Genomic DNA, 18,354 nt, shown 5'->3' on the forward strand with positions numbered 1-18,354 from the left:
GTAGCTCAGTGGTAGAAAGCTTAATTAGCATGCACGAAGCCCTAAGTCCCAGTACTGCAAAAATACAAAACTTAGGCTGCTTTAAGCAAAGTATAGCTAGACTTGGCCATTCCAAGATTAGTGTTGTTTTTAAACATGTATTTGTTTTGCTTACATATATACATGTGCTACTTGGTGCCCACAGAGGCCAGAAGAGGGTGTCAGATCCCCTGGGACTGGAGTTACAGACAGTTGTGAGCTGCCATGTGGGTGCTGAGATTTGAACCTGGGTCCTCTGGAAGAGAAGCCAGCTCTTAACTGCAAAGCCATCTCTCTAGCCCCTCAAGGATTGGGTTTTTATGGGCATATCTCCATCTCCTAGTTGTTAGGAGTGGGCAGGAACATTTGATCGGGGTGAAGGGCAAGAGGGGAAATAAACCTGGCTGAACCTCAGAGAGTATTCTGGTTTGAAAGGCCACCCACTCTGATCAGATCAGTTGAGATTAAGAAGCCAAAAAAGAAAAAAAGTAAGCCAATAAATGCTTAAAGATATTAGGTACGGGCGTTAAGAATGCTTGGTCAGAAGCAAACATATTAGCTATTCGCCAATCCCCCTCTACCAGGGAAGACAAGGAGGACAGAGGGTCACAGCTTGAGTCCTGCAGATGGACAGAATAGTGCCAGCTGTCTTAGTGAATAAGTCAGAGCCATCATTTCAAAGCTCTGCAAGCAAGGGGTTTATACTCCTAAAGGCAGAGAGCACAGCCACACCAGGATCCAGCGTAACCATGACCCATGCATTCCTTCAGTTCTCAACTCCTGTGAGCGCACCTTCATCTTGCCATGACTCCCCTATGCCCACTGTACCCTATGATGGATGGGGAGACAGCAGCTGCAGAATGCATAGATGGGCACAAAGGATAAGGGCTGACTTTTTGATACAGTGACTACACTTGCAAGCTGCTGGCAGCGCTGCCCCAGTTCCGCTTCTGCTGGGGATGGAAGCCGGGGCTTATTCAAAGGGCCCTTAGTCTCTGTTTTACCTCTGCCAGGGCAGGCGCAGGAGTACACGGGGTAGGGGGCTGTAAATACAAATCTGTATACCTAAACTCCTACTGGGCAGGGACTTTACAATCCTGCTCAGCCTTCTTGACTAGAGCACTTATGTTCTGTAGATGCTGTCACCTTTGGGACACTGCTGGGACCAGTCCAAAGCTTTGGTTGATGGTTGAGAAGAAGAGAAAGGGCAGCTGGGCTAGAGGATTGACTTACTACAGTGACTGGTTGCTCATCCACCCAGCAGGTATGGTAGCCTGCTGGGTTACAGGGGTGTCCTGGGTGATCTCTTCCTATTTGTGTTGGGACCACCATAGGAATGAATATGGCTACTAAATGGCAGCTCTCTCTCTCTTCTGAGTGGCATTACCATAGTCACTACCCAAGTTTCTGCTACCTGTGAACCAGAGACCAGTACAGCCAGGTCACACCGGAGAGTCATACCCAGTCCTGCAGTGGTGGCTGCCACCCATCTGAGCTATCTATGCTGGGTCAGTATCTCAGGCCCAGGACAGAAAGGTCAGGCTGGGAGGTCACACCTGCCATCTCAGCTTGTTCTCTGAGTCCTAGACTGCAGATCCTGGGGTTCGCCTCCCTCGGCACTCGCTTAGCTTTTGTCTGCCTCTCTTGTCCCAGCTGCTCTATTCAGCAGCCCTCCTTGACGACCTGCCCTCCCTGCATGGAGGCCTCTGACGACCTGCCCTCCCTGCATGGAGGCCTTTGGAGGCCTCTGCTAAGGCAAGTAGTCAAAGGCCAGCCCAGCACGAGCTTTATCTTATCGGCTCATCTCAACATCCTGCTTCTCCAGGCTTGCTCAGCGACAACAAAAGGGGGAGGGGGGCCAGCGGTCCTGTACCCAGGGCTCCCTGCAGCCCCCCACACAAAAGGGAGGCGACAAAGACATTTTCCACGATGGCAGGTGTTGGTGTCAGATTCCACCCAGAGTGTACCAGCAGAAGAAAGGCAGACAGAGCTGGGCTCCACAGGCAGCACAGACATGTAAGGGCAGGAGAGTGGCCCCTTGGGAGAAGACAGGAGGCAGGCAAGGCTGAGGCCCGAGGAGCTGAGTGGGCATGAAGTGTTAGTCAACCGATACCTCTCCCCAAAAGCAGTGTTTAGCGTGTGCATGGGCATGGTGGGGAGGGGGACACCAAAGTGTTAGTCTTACCTTGCTCAAGTCTAATGAGACAGCTCTGTGCTTTAATCTGAAGAGAGAGAAGATAAAAATCCAGTGAATGGAAGGACACCTCCGCAGCAGCTTCAGTTTGATAATGGACTCACTGCTGAGAAAATGTGTTTATCCCAGCTCCCCCTGTTCCTAAAGCCTTCGTGCATCATTCCTGAACGCTCACTTGAATACCCACTTGATGGGACCAAATACCAGTAGGGGCCATATTTACAAAGGAGTCCCCAGAAGCATACAGAACTGAGGGAAGATCTCAGTTTCCCGATCCTTATGACAGGCCCCTGTCAGCCCTTCCACACCATCTTACTCCCTGTGTTTCCAGTTACATGCACACTATTTTTGCTTCCAGAAAGTAGCTTTCTACCCCAACAACTATACTCAATTCCATATAGCTCGATGCCTATCAAATCTGGACATTTAGCAGCGACACAAATCGTTGTACACACTGCCACAATTACAAACTCAGACTTTCTGTTGATCCCATCTGCCAAGGTTGGCACAGTGACTAGAGATTTTTTAACACCATTCGGACACTCTCCTTGCTATGTCTCTCTGAAGGAAGTGTGTGTACTTCCATGAAGTTGTATTCTCCAATCTACTGATGAAAACTCGGCCTCCTGATAGAGCATTTGGGGTGGGAAGCCAGGATCCATGACCAGCCCTGGATGACCAAGTGGCACTTCCTTGTCTTACTATGAACTTGGGTCCTTCTCCATGGGTGGGCATAAGAAGCTCTATCCAGGTTGACTGCGGGTAACAGATGATGATGTCCTTAGAAGATAATTTCTAAGGATAATTTCTCCCAGTATGCCATACTGCAAGGTTCCATTTCATCTAATGGAAGATCCTCATACCTCTGTGTGCATGGGTCTACCTCAGGCTCCTGATGCTCTCCTATGTGAGAAAAGGCTCTTTATGAAGGGGCTCCTTGATCTCACTCTCCTGCAGCCCCCTTGGCCCTGGGTACGCTATGCATACAGGCCCTTGATTGGTAGAAACCCAGAAAGCAGATGGCTCACTAACAATGGAGGACTTGTTTGTAATTGCTGATGAGGACCGGTTTGCTCCTCTCCTGAGGGTCCCCAGACACAGCCTGGTGTGGTGTGCCGGCCCACAAAGAATATTTCAGTAACTGCCAGTCCATGGTTGAGTTAAGGAGATGCATAGCAGGGGCAGTTGGAGGCTGCCTTGATTATTCCATAGGGCTCAGACGTCACCTGCTCTTGACATCTAGGCAGTCCTCTTGAAGGGCGAGGTCCCAGTTGCTGGGGCCAGGGAGCAGATTGCCTCTCAGTACAACCCCAGGGGCTAGCACAGAGCATCAGCTACCCTGAACACTATTCAAAGAGCCTAGAAGAGAGGACACTGAGCTTGGAGATGAGGGATGAGAAGAGACGGGGAGGCACATGATGCCTGGCAGGAAAGGGGCACAAAGCATGCCCATCTTTCTTTTCATCCACTCAGATGTGTTCTGAGTATCATTACAGGCTACAGCAATGGATACAGCAAACAAAACCCTCCTTGATTTGGGGGCCGTAGTGGATGGTGGGGTAGGCAGAGCACACAAATACACAGACACACATACATTTCTGTGGTATCTGAAGTAAGAGGCCAAGTTAGGAAACAAGGGTCTTGAGAGGTTCCATGGTGACTGAGGACATTGTACTGCAGGGTTACAGTGTATCTTGAATAAGAAAGCATGTCTGGACATTAGTGGTACTGGGGAATCAGCAGCCAGCTCCTTTTCATGTAGGAGCAGCTGGAGAGACTCCTGGGGGGGGCACCCCTTCATAATCTAACTCAGACACCAAATGGCAGAAGTTTTGACCAATTGGCAACTCATACACAAAAGTTGAAGCCTAGAGAATCCAGAGGACATTTTTAAAGAAGTGTTTTACTTTTTGGGTGTTGTGTGACTTCTTTGATATTCTGGATACCAACAAGGGCTTCATTTTTGAATTCACGGAATAACAAACATGGCTGGAGATTTGCATTCTCTGCAGCTCTGCCTAGGGATGCAATCTGAGAATTGTGGGTATTTATAGGTTTGTTTCTTCCAGCTGCAACCGAGTGGATTCTGGAGCAAGCGTCTTATCTCTGAGGGAAGCCTGCTGTCCAGCATTGCCACCTGGGGTAAATTTGGGCCAGGGCAGACAAGAAATGTGGCTGCCTCTCCCCATATCCTTGTTACCGAACAGTTAGTGTGGAAATAATGAACTGGTTCAAGATAATTAGAAAAAGAAGGATTTCGAGCATTGGCATGGGAGAGGAAGAAAGACTGCACTGGGGTTCCGGCTTGAGGCAAGTGCTAACTATTCTCCCAGCAGGAAGGCAGGCAGAGGGGCTCAGAGAGCTGACGGGTTATTCAGACCCCTTGGAATGGCTTTGAGGAGGGGAACAGGTGCAGGCAGTGGATGGGAAAGCCTGCACACGCAACTCAACACTGGCAACCCAAGACCAGTGGGGATTTGCCAGCCTAATTAACATCTCCAAATGGCCAAGGATGGCTTCCAGTATTTCCAATCCAGCAGCAGTGGCTATGTTCTGGCTCCAGCCCTGGCACTGGGCTTGGCGTCCACTGCTTGGTTGTTGGTCTTGCCCATCAACTTTGGTTCTGAAGCAGAAAGCCAGGACAGCTGGACCAACAAGCATGGAGGGAAGAAGAAAGCACCCGCACTGTTTGCAGGCACACTTGTGTAGGGCCTTAGTGCGCAGTTGGAACAATAAGAAAAAACGTTGCTGGCATTTTTCCTTTTGGGCAACTATTATGTGAATTTAGGAGCTATGACTAAGTTACACACTTAAAAAATTAGTGGTTCAGTGCCAACTTACTGGTTAGCCACAGTGGAGAAAGGTGTCCAGGCCTCTTCAATATCTCAAAGCACATGGATAGCAAGGTCTCGGCTGCACTGCAACCATAAGGGAGGCTGCTGGTCTTCTCAAACTGGCTCTACAGTGCATGGCTATTAGAGTAGTGCTGTTCTCAACAGCCCAAGAGACCATCAACTGATGAATGAACTGTTTGGCAACGTTAAAAGCCTCCAATAAGGAGGAAGAAGCATTCTTCTTTTAGGGCATAGACACTGGTAGATTTCCCATGCTTCAGTGAATGGTTCTATATCCATGTACACATGGGCATCACTATTGGGTTTAGGGGGCTATAAAAGGAAGACATGAATTTGGAAGGCAGGAGTCAAAACAGGTGGGTATAATATTTCAATGTACACACGAATGAAATTATCAAAGTATAAACATGCCAATAAAATACATTTTAAAAACACAATAAATGCTGTAGCATGAATACACTTTGAAAACATGTTAGGTGAAGGAAGCCAAGTCACCGTATTGTCTCGTTCCATGTGTATACATGGACATTTCGTATAATGTCCAGGGTAGGTAGACACATAGAAACGGTGGTGGGTCAGTGGCTTCTCAGGACCAGGGGTGGGGTTTGTGGAAGGAATGAAGATTGATTTATGAATAGTTTTTATTTTATTTCTAGGGGAAATGAAACATTCTACAGTTAGACCATGGAGGTAGTTGTACAATCTGTGAAAATACCAAAAGTATTAAATGTATACTCTTTTGGATGATTGGCATGATATGCTAATAATATCTCAATACAACCTTTTTTTTCTTAAAGTTTTCTTTTTCTTTTTCCTTTGTAGTGCTCAAGACTGAAGCCAGGGCCTTGTACATGGTTTGATGGGGTAGCTTTGTTAACCAATTATCTTCAAGAGGTGGGACCAAATTAGGGTGCGGCTTTCTGGGACCTGGTTCTCTCTCTCTCTGTCTGTCTCTCTGTCTCTCTGTCTCTCTCTTCCTCTCTCTTTCTCTCTCTCTGTGGTTCCCTCCCAGCACAGCTGAGCTTGGACTTCTCCTTCCTGTTTCGTGAGTTTTCCCCTTATAATAAATAGAAATATAATTGTTTTATCTTTTAGCTAGCCTGGTTATTTCCCGAATCAAACTAACTTCTACAATGGTGGTCAAGTATTTACCATTGAGTTATATTCCCTCCCCACCTCAACAGGACAGAAAGTGGTCTGAAAAATATTCTATACTCATCATTTCAAAAGCGATACAAAGATGACTTCAAGATTTAGAGAAAAAAAAAATCTCCTGTGGGGCCCAGGAAGGAGGGGCAGGAAGGATGGGCCATGTGGATGATGTCACCAATACCTCCTTAGCTGAACCTATCTTAACTTTACACCACCCTCAAAGCAAGCACACTTCCTGCAGTTGCACAGTACTCCTAGTGACCAAGGCTGACTCGAACATGTCCTGTAACTTGAGTTCAGCTCTCTTCAAACAACTCGAGAGTGGCCCATATAGGAAGCGGCTAGAAGTGTTCTGCCTCAGGACTTCCTGGGCTTGATATGTCTGTCACTCACAACTGTATTTTTGAATCCCCTGATAAGCAGTTGCCTTAAAACAAAGTAGCAGTTACGTCTGAGGTCTCTTCTGAGGAGACTGTGAGTTCTAGTGTATTCTCAAGTACTCAAGGAAACATCAGAGAAATGACGGGACTCCTCGGTAGTTTTATTGACAGAAATAGTCTTCCTTGGGGCTGGGAATGGGACTAAGGCCCTGTGATGGATCACTTATTCAAAGTATATGAGTCCTTAGACTCAACCCTCAGCACACAAACAAACACGCCTGTTGTCTTTAGACAATCAGGAGGCAGTGTGGTCCCAAGAGCAAGGCTTTCTCTACCAAAGCTCTTCCCATGTACTCCACTCACGTTTGGAGCAAACAATAACACAGTTCATGTTAATTACATTGCTCAGTTGTCTGGGCCAAAGTAGGAGAGCATTTGCCACTCACACCACAACTTGGCCAGGCCATAAACCCAACAAATTAGTTCTTTCTGCCTTTGAGGAGAATGTTTGGCTTTTGACACAAGGAAAGGATTTCTCTGCTACCTGGCTGTTTACTCCTGTGGATTTGTTCCAACACAATGGATACCCAAAAGGCAGGCACCCTGAGTGGGTCTGACAAAGAGTCCCATCCAGGACAGAATGACCTAAGTTCTAAGCCCAGATCTTGACATGACCAGCCGGGCACCCTCCTCAGTTCTTCACCTGCCAAGGAGAAGCCTTCCTCACCAGGGTAGATGGTGGGGAAACTGCACAGAAATGGCCTGCTGGAAACAGCAACTGAAGCATGTGGCGTGTCCTGGAGACCTTTACCCATTGTTCTGAGAAAGGGTCTTGGTGGCATTCCCAAGGCTGGCCCTGACCACCCGGGCTCAAGGGATCCTCTCATTCAGGCCTCTTGAGTAGCCTGCGCTACCACATGGAGCTTCTTGAGTGAGACATGACTGCAGGAATTTTGGCCTTACGTCCTTGTTCTTCTGGGTTACCTAGTCATTGATTTTCTCTGTGCTGCCCATAGCTATCGACATAACTCTTCAAGGCCAGAGTGAGGTGGATGACTTCAGATCACACACCTGCCTGTCTCAGGCTCCCCTTCCCATATAAAGACAGGTGCTGCCAAATTCTTTCCACCTGGGTACCCAAGGTGCAGGATTCTATTCCATGGTACTGTGGCGAGGAACACAGTGCAGCCATAGCAAATTTTCGGGGGGGATGCCTGCACTGCCGCGGCATTCAGTTGTTAAGCACAGGATCACAGGCCTGCTGGGTGCCTCTTCTGCTTTGCCCACTTCTAGGCCTCTCCAACTAAGTCCTTAAGACACTCATGGGTGTGGAGTGACTGCCTGAAGACCCTACCTGTGGGGTTTGTGAGATGCTCTGGGGAATGATGCTGTTGGCCTACCAACTGGTTGAGCTGCAAGAGAGGTGTGGGTACCACCAGGATACTAGGCTGGCCAGAATTTCAGCACCTCATTGTGGCCTCCAGCAGGTGTGTGTAGGGGGTGGGGGTGGGGCACAAGAAGGTGGAGCTCATCTGGGATTTTATCATTTTATAACCTTTAAGTGGTAAGAAAATAGGCTTTTTGTTATTTTTTCTCTGCCATAGTGCTGTGAACCCTCTTCTGTGTCAAGAATTCAATGCTGGCCATATTAATGCTATAAGTCTTTCTCCTTCCCTCCCTCTCTCCCTCCCATTTATCCATCCTCCTGCAATACTGACTGGCATGTTTCCCATCTTCAAAAAATTTTTTTCCATTTAGTCTTTTGTGAGGCTTTAAGGAAAAATTTACAGGCTCCTCACCCCCACCCCCCAGGCGTTACCCTGAGCATCCCTGGAAAGGATAGCATAAAACATTCCTTCTATCCAACAGCAGACACCAATGCCAGCACAAGAGCTTCATTTGGCCTTGCTTTCGTTTGTTCTTTGCTAAATGGAAATCCGAGCAAAATCACTGAATCTTCCAGGAAGCCCCAGCTGCTAAGGCTGCACATGGACCACCTGCGAGGCCAGATTGACACGAATGCCACAATTGCCATTCAAAGAATGTGAGCCTGGGTGTCCCAAACCCTGGGCTTGTCTTAGTCAAACTCGAGAGGCTATTTTGAATAAGCTTTAATAAAGATTCATTTCCAAAACTCTGTATGAGAAAGATTCTTGGTACCTGCTGGCCATCCCCTGGTAACTGCTTCAGTGTCCCCTGAGTCATAATTAGCAGTTAGGTGGGAAAAAGATGCCACCTGCACATAAAACCCTGGAAGGCCAGGAAAGCCGGATTGACTGACTACAGTATCTTATAGGAGAGAGACTCTTGGAGGTGCCTCCACCATGCCTCCAACAGTTTCTAGACAACTCTAATATGTCAGCTCCCTTCCCATTCTCAGAAGCTGTGGACTCAAGTCTCAGCACTGGCCAGGGTCAGGACGGACCATGAGAGTCTGCATTCTCTTGGCTCTTCCTCCATTTGCTCATCCATCCTGGTCTTGCAGAAGGACTTTTAGTTTTCAGGCATCCTAGGTCTTGGCCGATGTTGCAAAGGCAAAAGCTGGATACTTAACGGGTGGTGGAGGACACAGGAGGCAAGCCCCTGTTCACAGGCTCCAGGACCATAAGACATATGGCACTCCGTCTCAGGGGAGTCTCAGCGTAAGTGGCCCCAGTCACTGGCGAGCAGGGCCACTTTCGCCTGTAGTCACATTTTGCTATAACTAATATAGGATCACCCTCCCCTGATTTTGGATACAGTTCCTTCATGGATATATTTCTCCCTTAATACTGCATTCTCCACAAAGGAAGAGATAAGAGCCTTCTAAAGGCTCCCAGAACCTTGTGTGTATCCTTAAATACTCTTCACAGGTCTGCTCAGGGGAAGGCAGAGCCATGTCAGAGATGTCGCATTTGACAGGCTGCAGAATCACTTTCTAGCTGACCAAATGGAAAAATATGTCTCACCTCTGCTTGTCTCCCAGAGCAACAGGAGGAGAGTAACAGAGTGTTAAAAGGATATAGGGATGAATAAGCACAAAGCAAAGTGTGGTGCCAACCGGGGCTATAGAGAGTTCTTCTAAAACCCTCAGCACCACTTACAAAAGCACCCAGAATCAAGTTTCAGTTATTCAGAACTGCGCTACCCAGCCTGGGGATTAACCTGGCTCCTGGCTTCCCCCTTCTCCCCACGCCAGGCTTTGACCATATTGCTTGCCAATGACCCACTTTTCCTAAGAGATCGAGAATGGTGAAGGCAGGTAAAATGTAATTATAGGTGTTTGTTTTGCATCTTGCATCAGACCCAACACATCTGTGATCTAGAGACACACCTGTGCCACTTAAAGCAACAGCCTGACTTCTTTCTTCCCTGCTTACTATTTTATTCCTGCCACATGTATTATAAGAAAGAGATGGCATGCATTATAACCCACTTTGGATAAATGCTTACATGTGCTCATGTGTGCTTGCACATGCACACACACACTACAGAGTTATGTGTGCTAAAAAAAATCGAGACAGAAATGCTCCTATACTTGTCAGAGTTACATAAATCCATTGTAAGTTGATCACACTGAAAATCCATTGGTTTTGCGGAGGAGCCAAGCTGGGTCTGGGTGATGAGATTAAGAGTGGCTAGGGACTTTCTCTATCAATATCTTCTCACCTTTTCAAGAATACATCTATAAATTACAAAACAAAAGCAAAAGGGTCAGCACTGAGCTAGTTGTGTGGAAGGGATCTAGGCTGGGTCCAGATGGGATTGCTGGGATGAGGGTAGTTATCTATCTGAAGAATACATGACAACATTTTGACCAGGGACAGCCAACTGGGATGAGGGAATAACTTGGGTTGGTTGTGAGCTCTTGAGTAGACAATGACATAAGAGAATGTATGTTTAAGGAAAATTTCTGGTTCTCTATATGTAATTCTCAAATTTAATTCTGGGCTTTAATTTCAATAATAAACCACTACCGCTTGGTTTATGGAACCATCAGCACAGGGTAGACACTGGGATGGCATGTTTATGTGTGGAATGGGAGGTAAGGGTTATGTTTTCCAACTTGTCTACAATCTTTGGTTGTTCATTCATGATTTATGCTTCAGCTTAGTCAAAACTATTAAGGAGAGGCTAGACCTGATATTTCTGAAGGTTCCTCTACCTCCACATTCTATGATATTCTTTCCTGGTTTCCCTAGGCTATGATAAAATTAAATATCTAAGAAGTATAAGCTGTGCTATCAATCTAAGCCTTACTAAGACCATTCCAACAGGGGCAGAGGAAAGGAGAAGGAGAAAGAGAACAAATACTGACTGAATGAATATACAGGGGGATTACCTTTTTAATCAACATTAAATCTTGGCAGATCAAGATTGGGGTTTACCTGTCTGTTTCTGGAAGCTAACTTATTAACTGCCCAGTAGACTATTCCTTCCAGGATCTATATGTAGAACGATAAGCCTACAAGATGCTGGTATAGTGAGCACACATGCATGGAAGCTGGTGGAGCTTCACCCCTTAGGGCACAGCCAGTGACCTACAGAACTAGCACAGCATCTACATGCCGGATTCCCTTTGGGACTGAGGTGCAACAGGATGTGCTGTCCGCAGCTTTGTGAATTTAGTTCATTGGCTGCCATCAGGTGGCCCTGATAGCACCAGGTAAGGGTCTTTAAGTATAATGTCTAAAGTTGTAGTGAACAGCAGAAAAGAAAGACAAAAGTCTATTATATAAAACAGATGAGCACCATATTCCTTCCCAAGAGGCCATTCAGGCACACATCTGAGAAAGAGGAAAGTCTGCAGCTTTGGATGGTGACAGCATCTTAAGACTGGCCCAGACTAATCTGGTTTAAGCCCCAAATATGACCTACATTCAAGCAGCAGATAGTGGATCAAAATCGGGGTGACACATTTTCTCTCACTTGCTTTTTATCCTGGAGCCTTTACAACCTACCTGTCATGAAGGAGAAAGTACTGTTGGCCGGGTCTTGGAGAAATCAAGGACTGTGTTTTTGAGGCTAACAAATAAACAAAGACCTGTGCTCCCTCTGCTGGCCCTCCACAGCAATATTGAAGTGGGCAGGAGCCATAAACAGTGTTGGCATCTCAAGCAAACACTAGTCAATCCAGAGATACTGAGAACCAATCTCCTTGAACTTGGTTTTAGACATTCCTCAAAATAAAACCATACTCTTACCAACTTCTGACCAAGGCACAAGTTCTGAAAGTTAGATATTACAAGAGACATACCTACTGTATGTAAATTGACAAATTGCTAGCTGTGACCACAATAGTTATTTTTGGATCCATTAATCAACAGACATAAGTGGATTCCTCCAAGATTTCAAGGTCCAGACACAATCTTTAGAGCAGGTCCAAGAAACAAAACAAAACAAACAAAACCCCAAAACAAAACACCCCAAACAACAACCAAAAAAAAAACCCACATACAAACAATAACAACAACACACTAAAAAGAAAACCCCTATGCAAGTCCAAACAAGTTTCTTTCCCCCTTTTTGTTCAGTAAGAGCAGCTCCCAAAGGTAAAGATTTACACTATATCCCTTTGGATAATGTCAAACATCAGACTGGATTCTCCAAGTCATTAGCATGCAGAAGAATGACCTCATGGTGAACAGATGCACTTGGCTGTGAGCTGCAGTGATTACATCAGTCCCTCCCCAGCACTCGAGGGTGCCCATTCCTGTTAACCCTTTACAGGCCTCTCTGCTGGTCCCCTTCTTTGAGTACATGAAAACACAAACTTAGTCCTCTATTACCACAGATGTGTGGGTTAAAAGAATATAAATATGCATGCATAAAACATATATATGTTAATATTGGCTATCTTTTAGATTATTTATTGCTTGTCAGTAAGGGAAGGGACCAAAAGGCAAACCACAGGCCAGGTTAGGTAAAAAAGCCATCCAAATACCATTCATACAGAGTATTATTAGTGCAAGCAAGAGATGCAACAGATACCAAGGGCTCCTTTAAAATTGCATTTCTGATTGGGAGATGAATCCTCTTTTAAAACTCATATATTAGACCTGTGCCCCTATTCAGAGCTCATAGTGCATCATGGACAGGTGTACATATTTGGGTGCTCTGACCTCCAGGGTTCCAAGGCTAGGGAGTGTGGGAGGCACGGACATTTCCCATCAGTAGTGTCTCTGGCCAGGCTCACCTGGCACATTTTCCTCTCTTTAGAGGTGTGCTGCCTTCTGGATGTGCTGCACTATACACTTCAGGTAGTTTCCTGAAAGCTAAGGATACAAACAAAGCCTAGGAAAATTTGTGTGTGTGCCTATAAGAGGCCCAAGGCCCTGCTTTGATGACATTGATGGCCATAGAGGGTCTGGCTAGGCCCTGTGCACTGTGGGAGCTTAAGCAGTTCAGGGTCAATTTTTCCAGTTGGTTTGTTGCTTGAAAGAGCAGGCTTCACCTCAGTTTCTGAGTGTAAGTTGGCAGGGCTGAGTTCATGTGGGTTTGACTGCTTGTCCCCAGAAATGAAAATCACCGTAAATCAGTGGAAAATGTTCCTCTCTGGGAAAGCAGAAGTAGGGGTGGGAATTCTGCAGAAGTGAAGTCTGCACATAAGCCACGAAGTCACAGCGCTGAGATGGGACCTGTGATGGGGGCTGATGAACCCCATCCTCGCTGTACTATCCCCACACTGTAGTTCAGATAGATTTTATTTCTAGTTCTTTCCGAATCACTGTGAAGGGCAGACAGAAGCTGTGAACTGCAGGAAAAGTGAGGCTGATGTTGATTGATCTGAAAGAAGGACGAACCACATTTATTTTGGTTTTCATATTAGGTTTCTTGCTCCATGTATAAAAGTTTTAATACCTGCCCTGACGAGTTGTCAGAATTTTTATTAAGTATTTTTTTTAAAGACATTCTCTAAAAAACCTATTAACCACCCTCCCGCAAGTGGTCACACGAACCCAAATGCTTCTACAGTCTCACTTAAGCTGTTACTAGGAACTGAATCTGCACTGGTTTGAATCATGGTGAACTTTATTTATACAGAGGGTAAAATATACACAGAAAATAACATCTGTCATTATCTCAATAACATCGATAATCATCAACCTTAAAAATAAAAGTTAAGAAATTTAAATATTTAGTTATTTCATATTTTCTTTTATTTTTAAGAAATAATTTTTTTTTCTTTAAAGCTGAAAACAAAAACAAAAGCCTGCCCTGGGAAACCGGTCCCAGCGCCTGCAGAGGACGAGAAGGGCGTGAATGGAGCACTGCAGCATCAGCTTCCTTGTGTTCTTTCACGAAAAAGCACACAACTTTAAACCTCTAGCAGACTGGGTACGAAATCTTCATTTCCCTTGAAACAGATTTTTTTTTGTCTTAGATAGAATGCTGGCAGAGTGTATAAAAGAATTCAATTCACAGCTGTTCTACTTTTTTAATGCAAGAAACATTAATCAAAGCTTTAAGTTATAAGCCTTTCTCATGTTGCTCAGTATCCCAGTTCAACAAAGATCAATAGAGGCCATCCCTGTGTTTCTCTCGCCTCACCAGGAAGCAGAGGCGTGATTATGTAAATGGAGCTCCGCACCTCGGCCAGCTTGCTTATCTCCCAAGCCTTCTGCCTGCTGCTCCTGGCTCCCCATGCAAGTGCCTGCCTCTCTCTCTTATCTCCCAACAAAGCTCCAAGAGGCACGGACTGAAGCCAGCGATGTTAAACAATGACGCATGGCTGATTTTATTTGTAAGTGATTTATTTCACTGAATTTGATTTTTTTCACTTTGTGTGTAAGATATTTGTTAACAAGTCAGCACAGGAGAAGCAAGGCTGTGTTCAGAAGCAATTAGCACGGGCTAGAAATCTATTAAGCGTCCTTATAGCTATGCTTAAGCAGGGAGGGTGAAAGAAGCCCTTGTTGAGAATTTCAACATGTGGAGACTAAATATCCCACCTACTCTCTGACAGGCAATTCATCTGTAACAACATGCAAAAATGCACAAGTAATAATTTTATTCTTTGACAAAAGTCCCATACCAAAATACCAACAATTTAATAATCATGCCAACAATTTAAGTGGCAGTACGTATTTTTTCAAACTGACAATATTATATAAAGATAGTACGTGTCTAAAGATGAGAAAATCCATGAAAAATTCTGCAGTTCCACTGGGCTACTAAATGAAAACCATTATAAGCCACTTTCTAAAGGCTCCACACCAGGTGCTGCTCTGGTTGGTGGCTTGTCCGCATGACACCAACCACTCCAGAGAGCAGCGTGCACGCGGCACTCTGTAATGATGGGCCTGGGGACACTGTCCTTCCATGTCTCCGGCATTAATCCCTGACCCTCCTATCTCAGCGGCATAATCCCCATTTAGCATTAGTAGCAACGGCTTCAACTGTGAGAACTCTTTTTTTGATAAGTACGCAGTGATTTGGGCATCGCTTTTAAACAACATATTCCCAGCTCAGCAAGAAACCCACACTCCTGAATGAACCGGAGCACATTATTGAGAAAAAGTTCATTAACCTTGCTAGATTCGAGGGTTAACAGGATAGCTGAAGAAAGGAACACAGCGAACAGCTCGGATACAAAACAAATTAAAATGAATGTCATCATTCCTTTTGAAATTCATTAGTTGATTCAGAGGGTGAATGTTCTTCTTAAATTTGCAAGCATTTATCTGTGAAAAACAGGTGTACATCTGCTACTCAAATGCATCTTAAGCGGGAGGGAGGAGAATAAAGTAGACACTCACCCGTTCCACTGAGAGAGTAGCTGGGAGAGGGAGAAAAGACTTGAGCTGCGAAATCCTCAAATGTCATGACTTCCCGGTGGTTCTGAATTATTGCTTCCAGATACAGAGCTCGCTCTTCGTAGCTGCAGTAATTGGTTAAGGAGACAAACGCACGTGCAAATGGCATGCGGAGTGACGGGCAATTTGTTCTAAATGCAGTTAGTTACTAGGCCTTCCCCATTTTGTGTGAAAACCTATCTTGGAAACTCTTTAGCTTTCTGCCAGAGTGTTAGATATTTGTCACACACAATAGTGAGACGCTAGTTTTAAGGCCTAGATTTCTTTTGGGCTTCAACTATATCCAACAGTAATATCATTAAAAAAAAATACGTGCATCAAAAGTTACAGGATTATTTCAAAGCACTACATTATCTCTAAGGCTGACTTAAGAACAAGACAGGTGGGTGACTGTGTCAACGCTGCGGTGGCAGGATGTGGCAGCCTTCGTCTTCACTCTCCACCTGGGCCAATGAGAATTCTCAGCCTAAAAACACAGGGAACTGATACTGTAAGAGCTGGCTACATCATTCAACAAAAGTAAGAAAATGAACGTTATTAGAAAGAGAAGGCTAGGAACCATATTCTGCAAGGGCATCAGAGCCTCTGACCAGGGTAAGTGATGAGCATTAGAAAATAAGAATGGATGTGGAGGGTGTAGCAAATGCTGTACAATACAATTGCAAAAAAAGAAAGAGAGAGAGAGAGAGGGAAAGAGAGAGAGAGAGAGAGAGAGAGAGAGAGAGAGAGAGAGAGAGAGAGAGAGAAACCATTGCCTTCTAATTAAAGCTGCAGCCTGGAACACACAACATTCAAATGTGTAATCAAAAACCAGTCACCAATAAAACTTACAAGCGTAACACGCCGAAGCAACTTTCCAGCTGTCTTAATAGGACCCCTGCGTGTGGCAGCCTTTCACAGGGCAGAAAGCAAATCTTCCCCTTTGTGTGAGCTTCTGTTTCCTCTGAAGGTGAATCATGCACTCCCAATAACAGGAAACGTCAGAACGATCTGACAGTGAATGGAGGCGCTGCACATGTAACTTTAGGAATTAACATTCGGGGAAGCTGGCATGATGTCTCATTTCCCCCTTCCTCATTACTGATGCAAAAGTTAAAGGATGTGTTTTGATTATTTTGAAAATTGTGCCATTTCTTCATGACCACAAAACCCAGGGAATGCAGATTCTTATTGGTTTGTTATCTGGGGCTGCAAAGAAAAAATATGATTCTGTATACATCAGTAACAATCCATGTATCTTAAAAGAATCTTTTCAAGTTGTCCACTTGGAAAATTTAAGCTGGGAACAATTACACATCTTGTTTTAAAACTAGGGACACTCTTCTATTTTCTTTTGGCAAGGTCTTGACACTGATTTCTGGATGTAGGCTTGCTCTCCCCATTGCATTATATCTTCAGGGAATGGTGTCACACCGTGAGGGGATAAGAGTCATTCTGGAACAGTGCTGAATTACCTGGTAGCTATGTGTGACTACTAAAATTGAGATGTTCATTAACTGAAATGCAAAAGGAACAACTACACTTCTCTGCCCCACTCCATATATCTCAAGCATTCAATAATCACAAGAGCTGGGGGTTGCTAAGCCAAACAGCAGATACAGGATGTGTGCACAACTGTAGAAAGTAATACCAGGATCTGCTTCGTACTAGAAGTCCCCTTTAAGCTTGCTCTACACAACTCTTTTTTAAAAAATAAAGAAAATGTATTGGAAGCTTTCACAAGTGCCCCTCTGAAGATTTATGATTATTTTCTATGGACGGTCAAACAGCCTCAGGCCTGGGCAGCATGCTCCAGAGCTGGCTCCCGGGCCGTGGGTTGAACTCCTGGTGACTTGCCTTAATGAACAGGCTGCCAAACTTCCTCGGTGAGAGGCGCCTGCTCAGGCCCAATTCTAGAGGGATCCACTAATGCCATTCACGTCTCATTATGAGCATGCTCATTCTGCACAGCACTTGGCTGTCACCGCAGAGCGGCCCTCCGTGGATGGCCCCAGCGAGCCACTGGTCCGGGGAACAGCAGGACGTTAGGCCTGAGTGGCCGTCTGGCGAACAGGCCCTCTCACTCTAAGCTGGCACGTGCTGGCCCAGCAGGGGCTGAGCCAGGCGTGACAAATTACTCAAAGAGCTGAGCTAAACTTATGGCTGACAACCACCTGAGCCTTCAGACTGCTGTGGCCCACTGTCAATGTTCAATTCACGGCTCCCCCCTTTTCGTTACAGGCTGCTTGTGGGCCTGGCTTAGAGCAGACATGCCCCTCTAAAGACCTGTCACACTCTGCCTACTATCATCCTCTGTTTCCTGAAAGGTCCCACTGTGTCCAACACATCCCCATACAGAGCTGGGAATAACAGTGAACAACACAGAAATGTGTGTTCCCTTTGCTAGATTCTCCACGGAAGACTTCTCTAGAAAGTAACCTTGTTCATCAAACTCACAATCAAACCTACAGGACTGCTGAACACAGATCCCAGGTGGCTGCCCATCATCTGCATCCTAGATGACACCATCCAGCTGTCAAGAGGCTGGTCCCTGTCATGACCGAGAGATCTGGGCTCTTAGGAGGAGGCCTAGCAATGCTCTCACAGGGGGCAGGCATCACGTTTTGGGATTCTCCCGCTCTGTGAAGGTTTATGGTCTGACTCTTGTACCACAGAGCTACAGACACTAGAGAGAACCAAAAGGGCTTCAGAATTGAATACGGAAGGAGGAAATGATCCTTCACAGAAGGTTCCCGATCTTGCCATCCAGGCCTTAGACTGTCACGGTCACACACACTCTCCATCCCTCTCAGCAGTGTTAACTGGCTTTAAACTGGGTGTTGTCATTTAGACAAACATCTATGGGGGTTGGGTAAGACTAAGAGACATCAAATGCAACTCACTTGGGTCCAAGCCAGAGCATGTTAAACATCATGACAAAGAGAAAGCAAATATGACCCCAGCTTGGACAATGCTTCAAA

General features: G+C 45.6%; 1 protein-coding gene across 4 annotated transcripts in view; it reads right to left on the bottom strand.

The window, feature by feature from the left end:
• Ralgapa2 (Ral GTPase activating protein catalytic subunit alpha 2) overlaps positions 1-18,354 on the bottom strand; it is a 257,852-nt gene that overhangs the window by 5,071 nt on the left and 234,427 nt on the right. For 2 of the 4 annotated variants that reach the window (XM_075962381.1, XM_075962380.1), the window contains one exon: positions 15,338-15,459. In XM_075962381.1, the coding sequence (XP_075818496.1) occupies positions 15,338-15,459 (122 nt within the window). Of the gene's footprint in view, positions 1-2,203; positions 2,241-13,852; positions 13,936-15,337; positions 15,460-18,354 lie in introns of those variants that run through there. The other 2 variants (XM_075962383.1, XM_075962382.1) reach the window with 2 other exon arrangements.

Source organism: Microtus pennsylvanicus, chromosome 2 (genome assembly GCF_037038515.1).
Source record: "Microtus pennsylvanicus isolate mMicPen1 chromosome 2, mMicPen1.hap1, whole genome shotgun sequence".
NCBI classification, from domain to species: Eukaryota; Metazoa; Chordata; class Mammalia; order Rodentia; family Cricetidae; genus Microtus; species Microtus pennsylvanicus.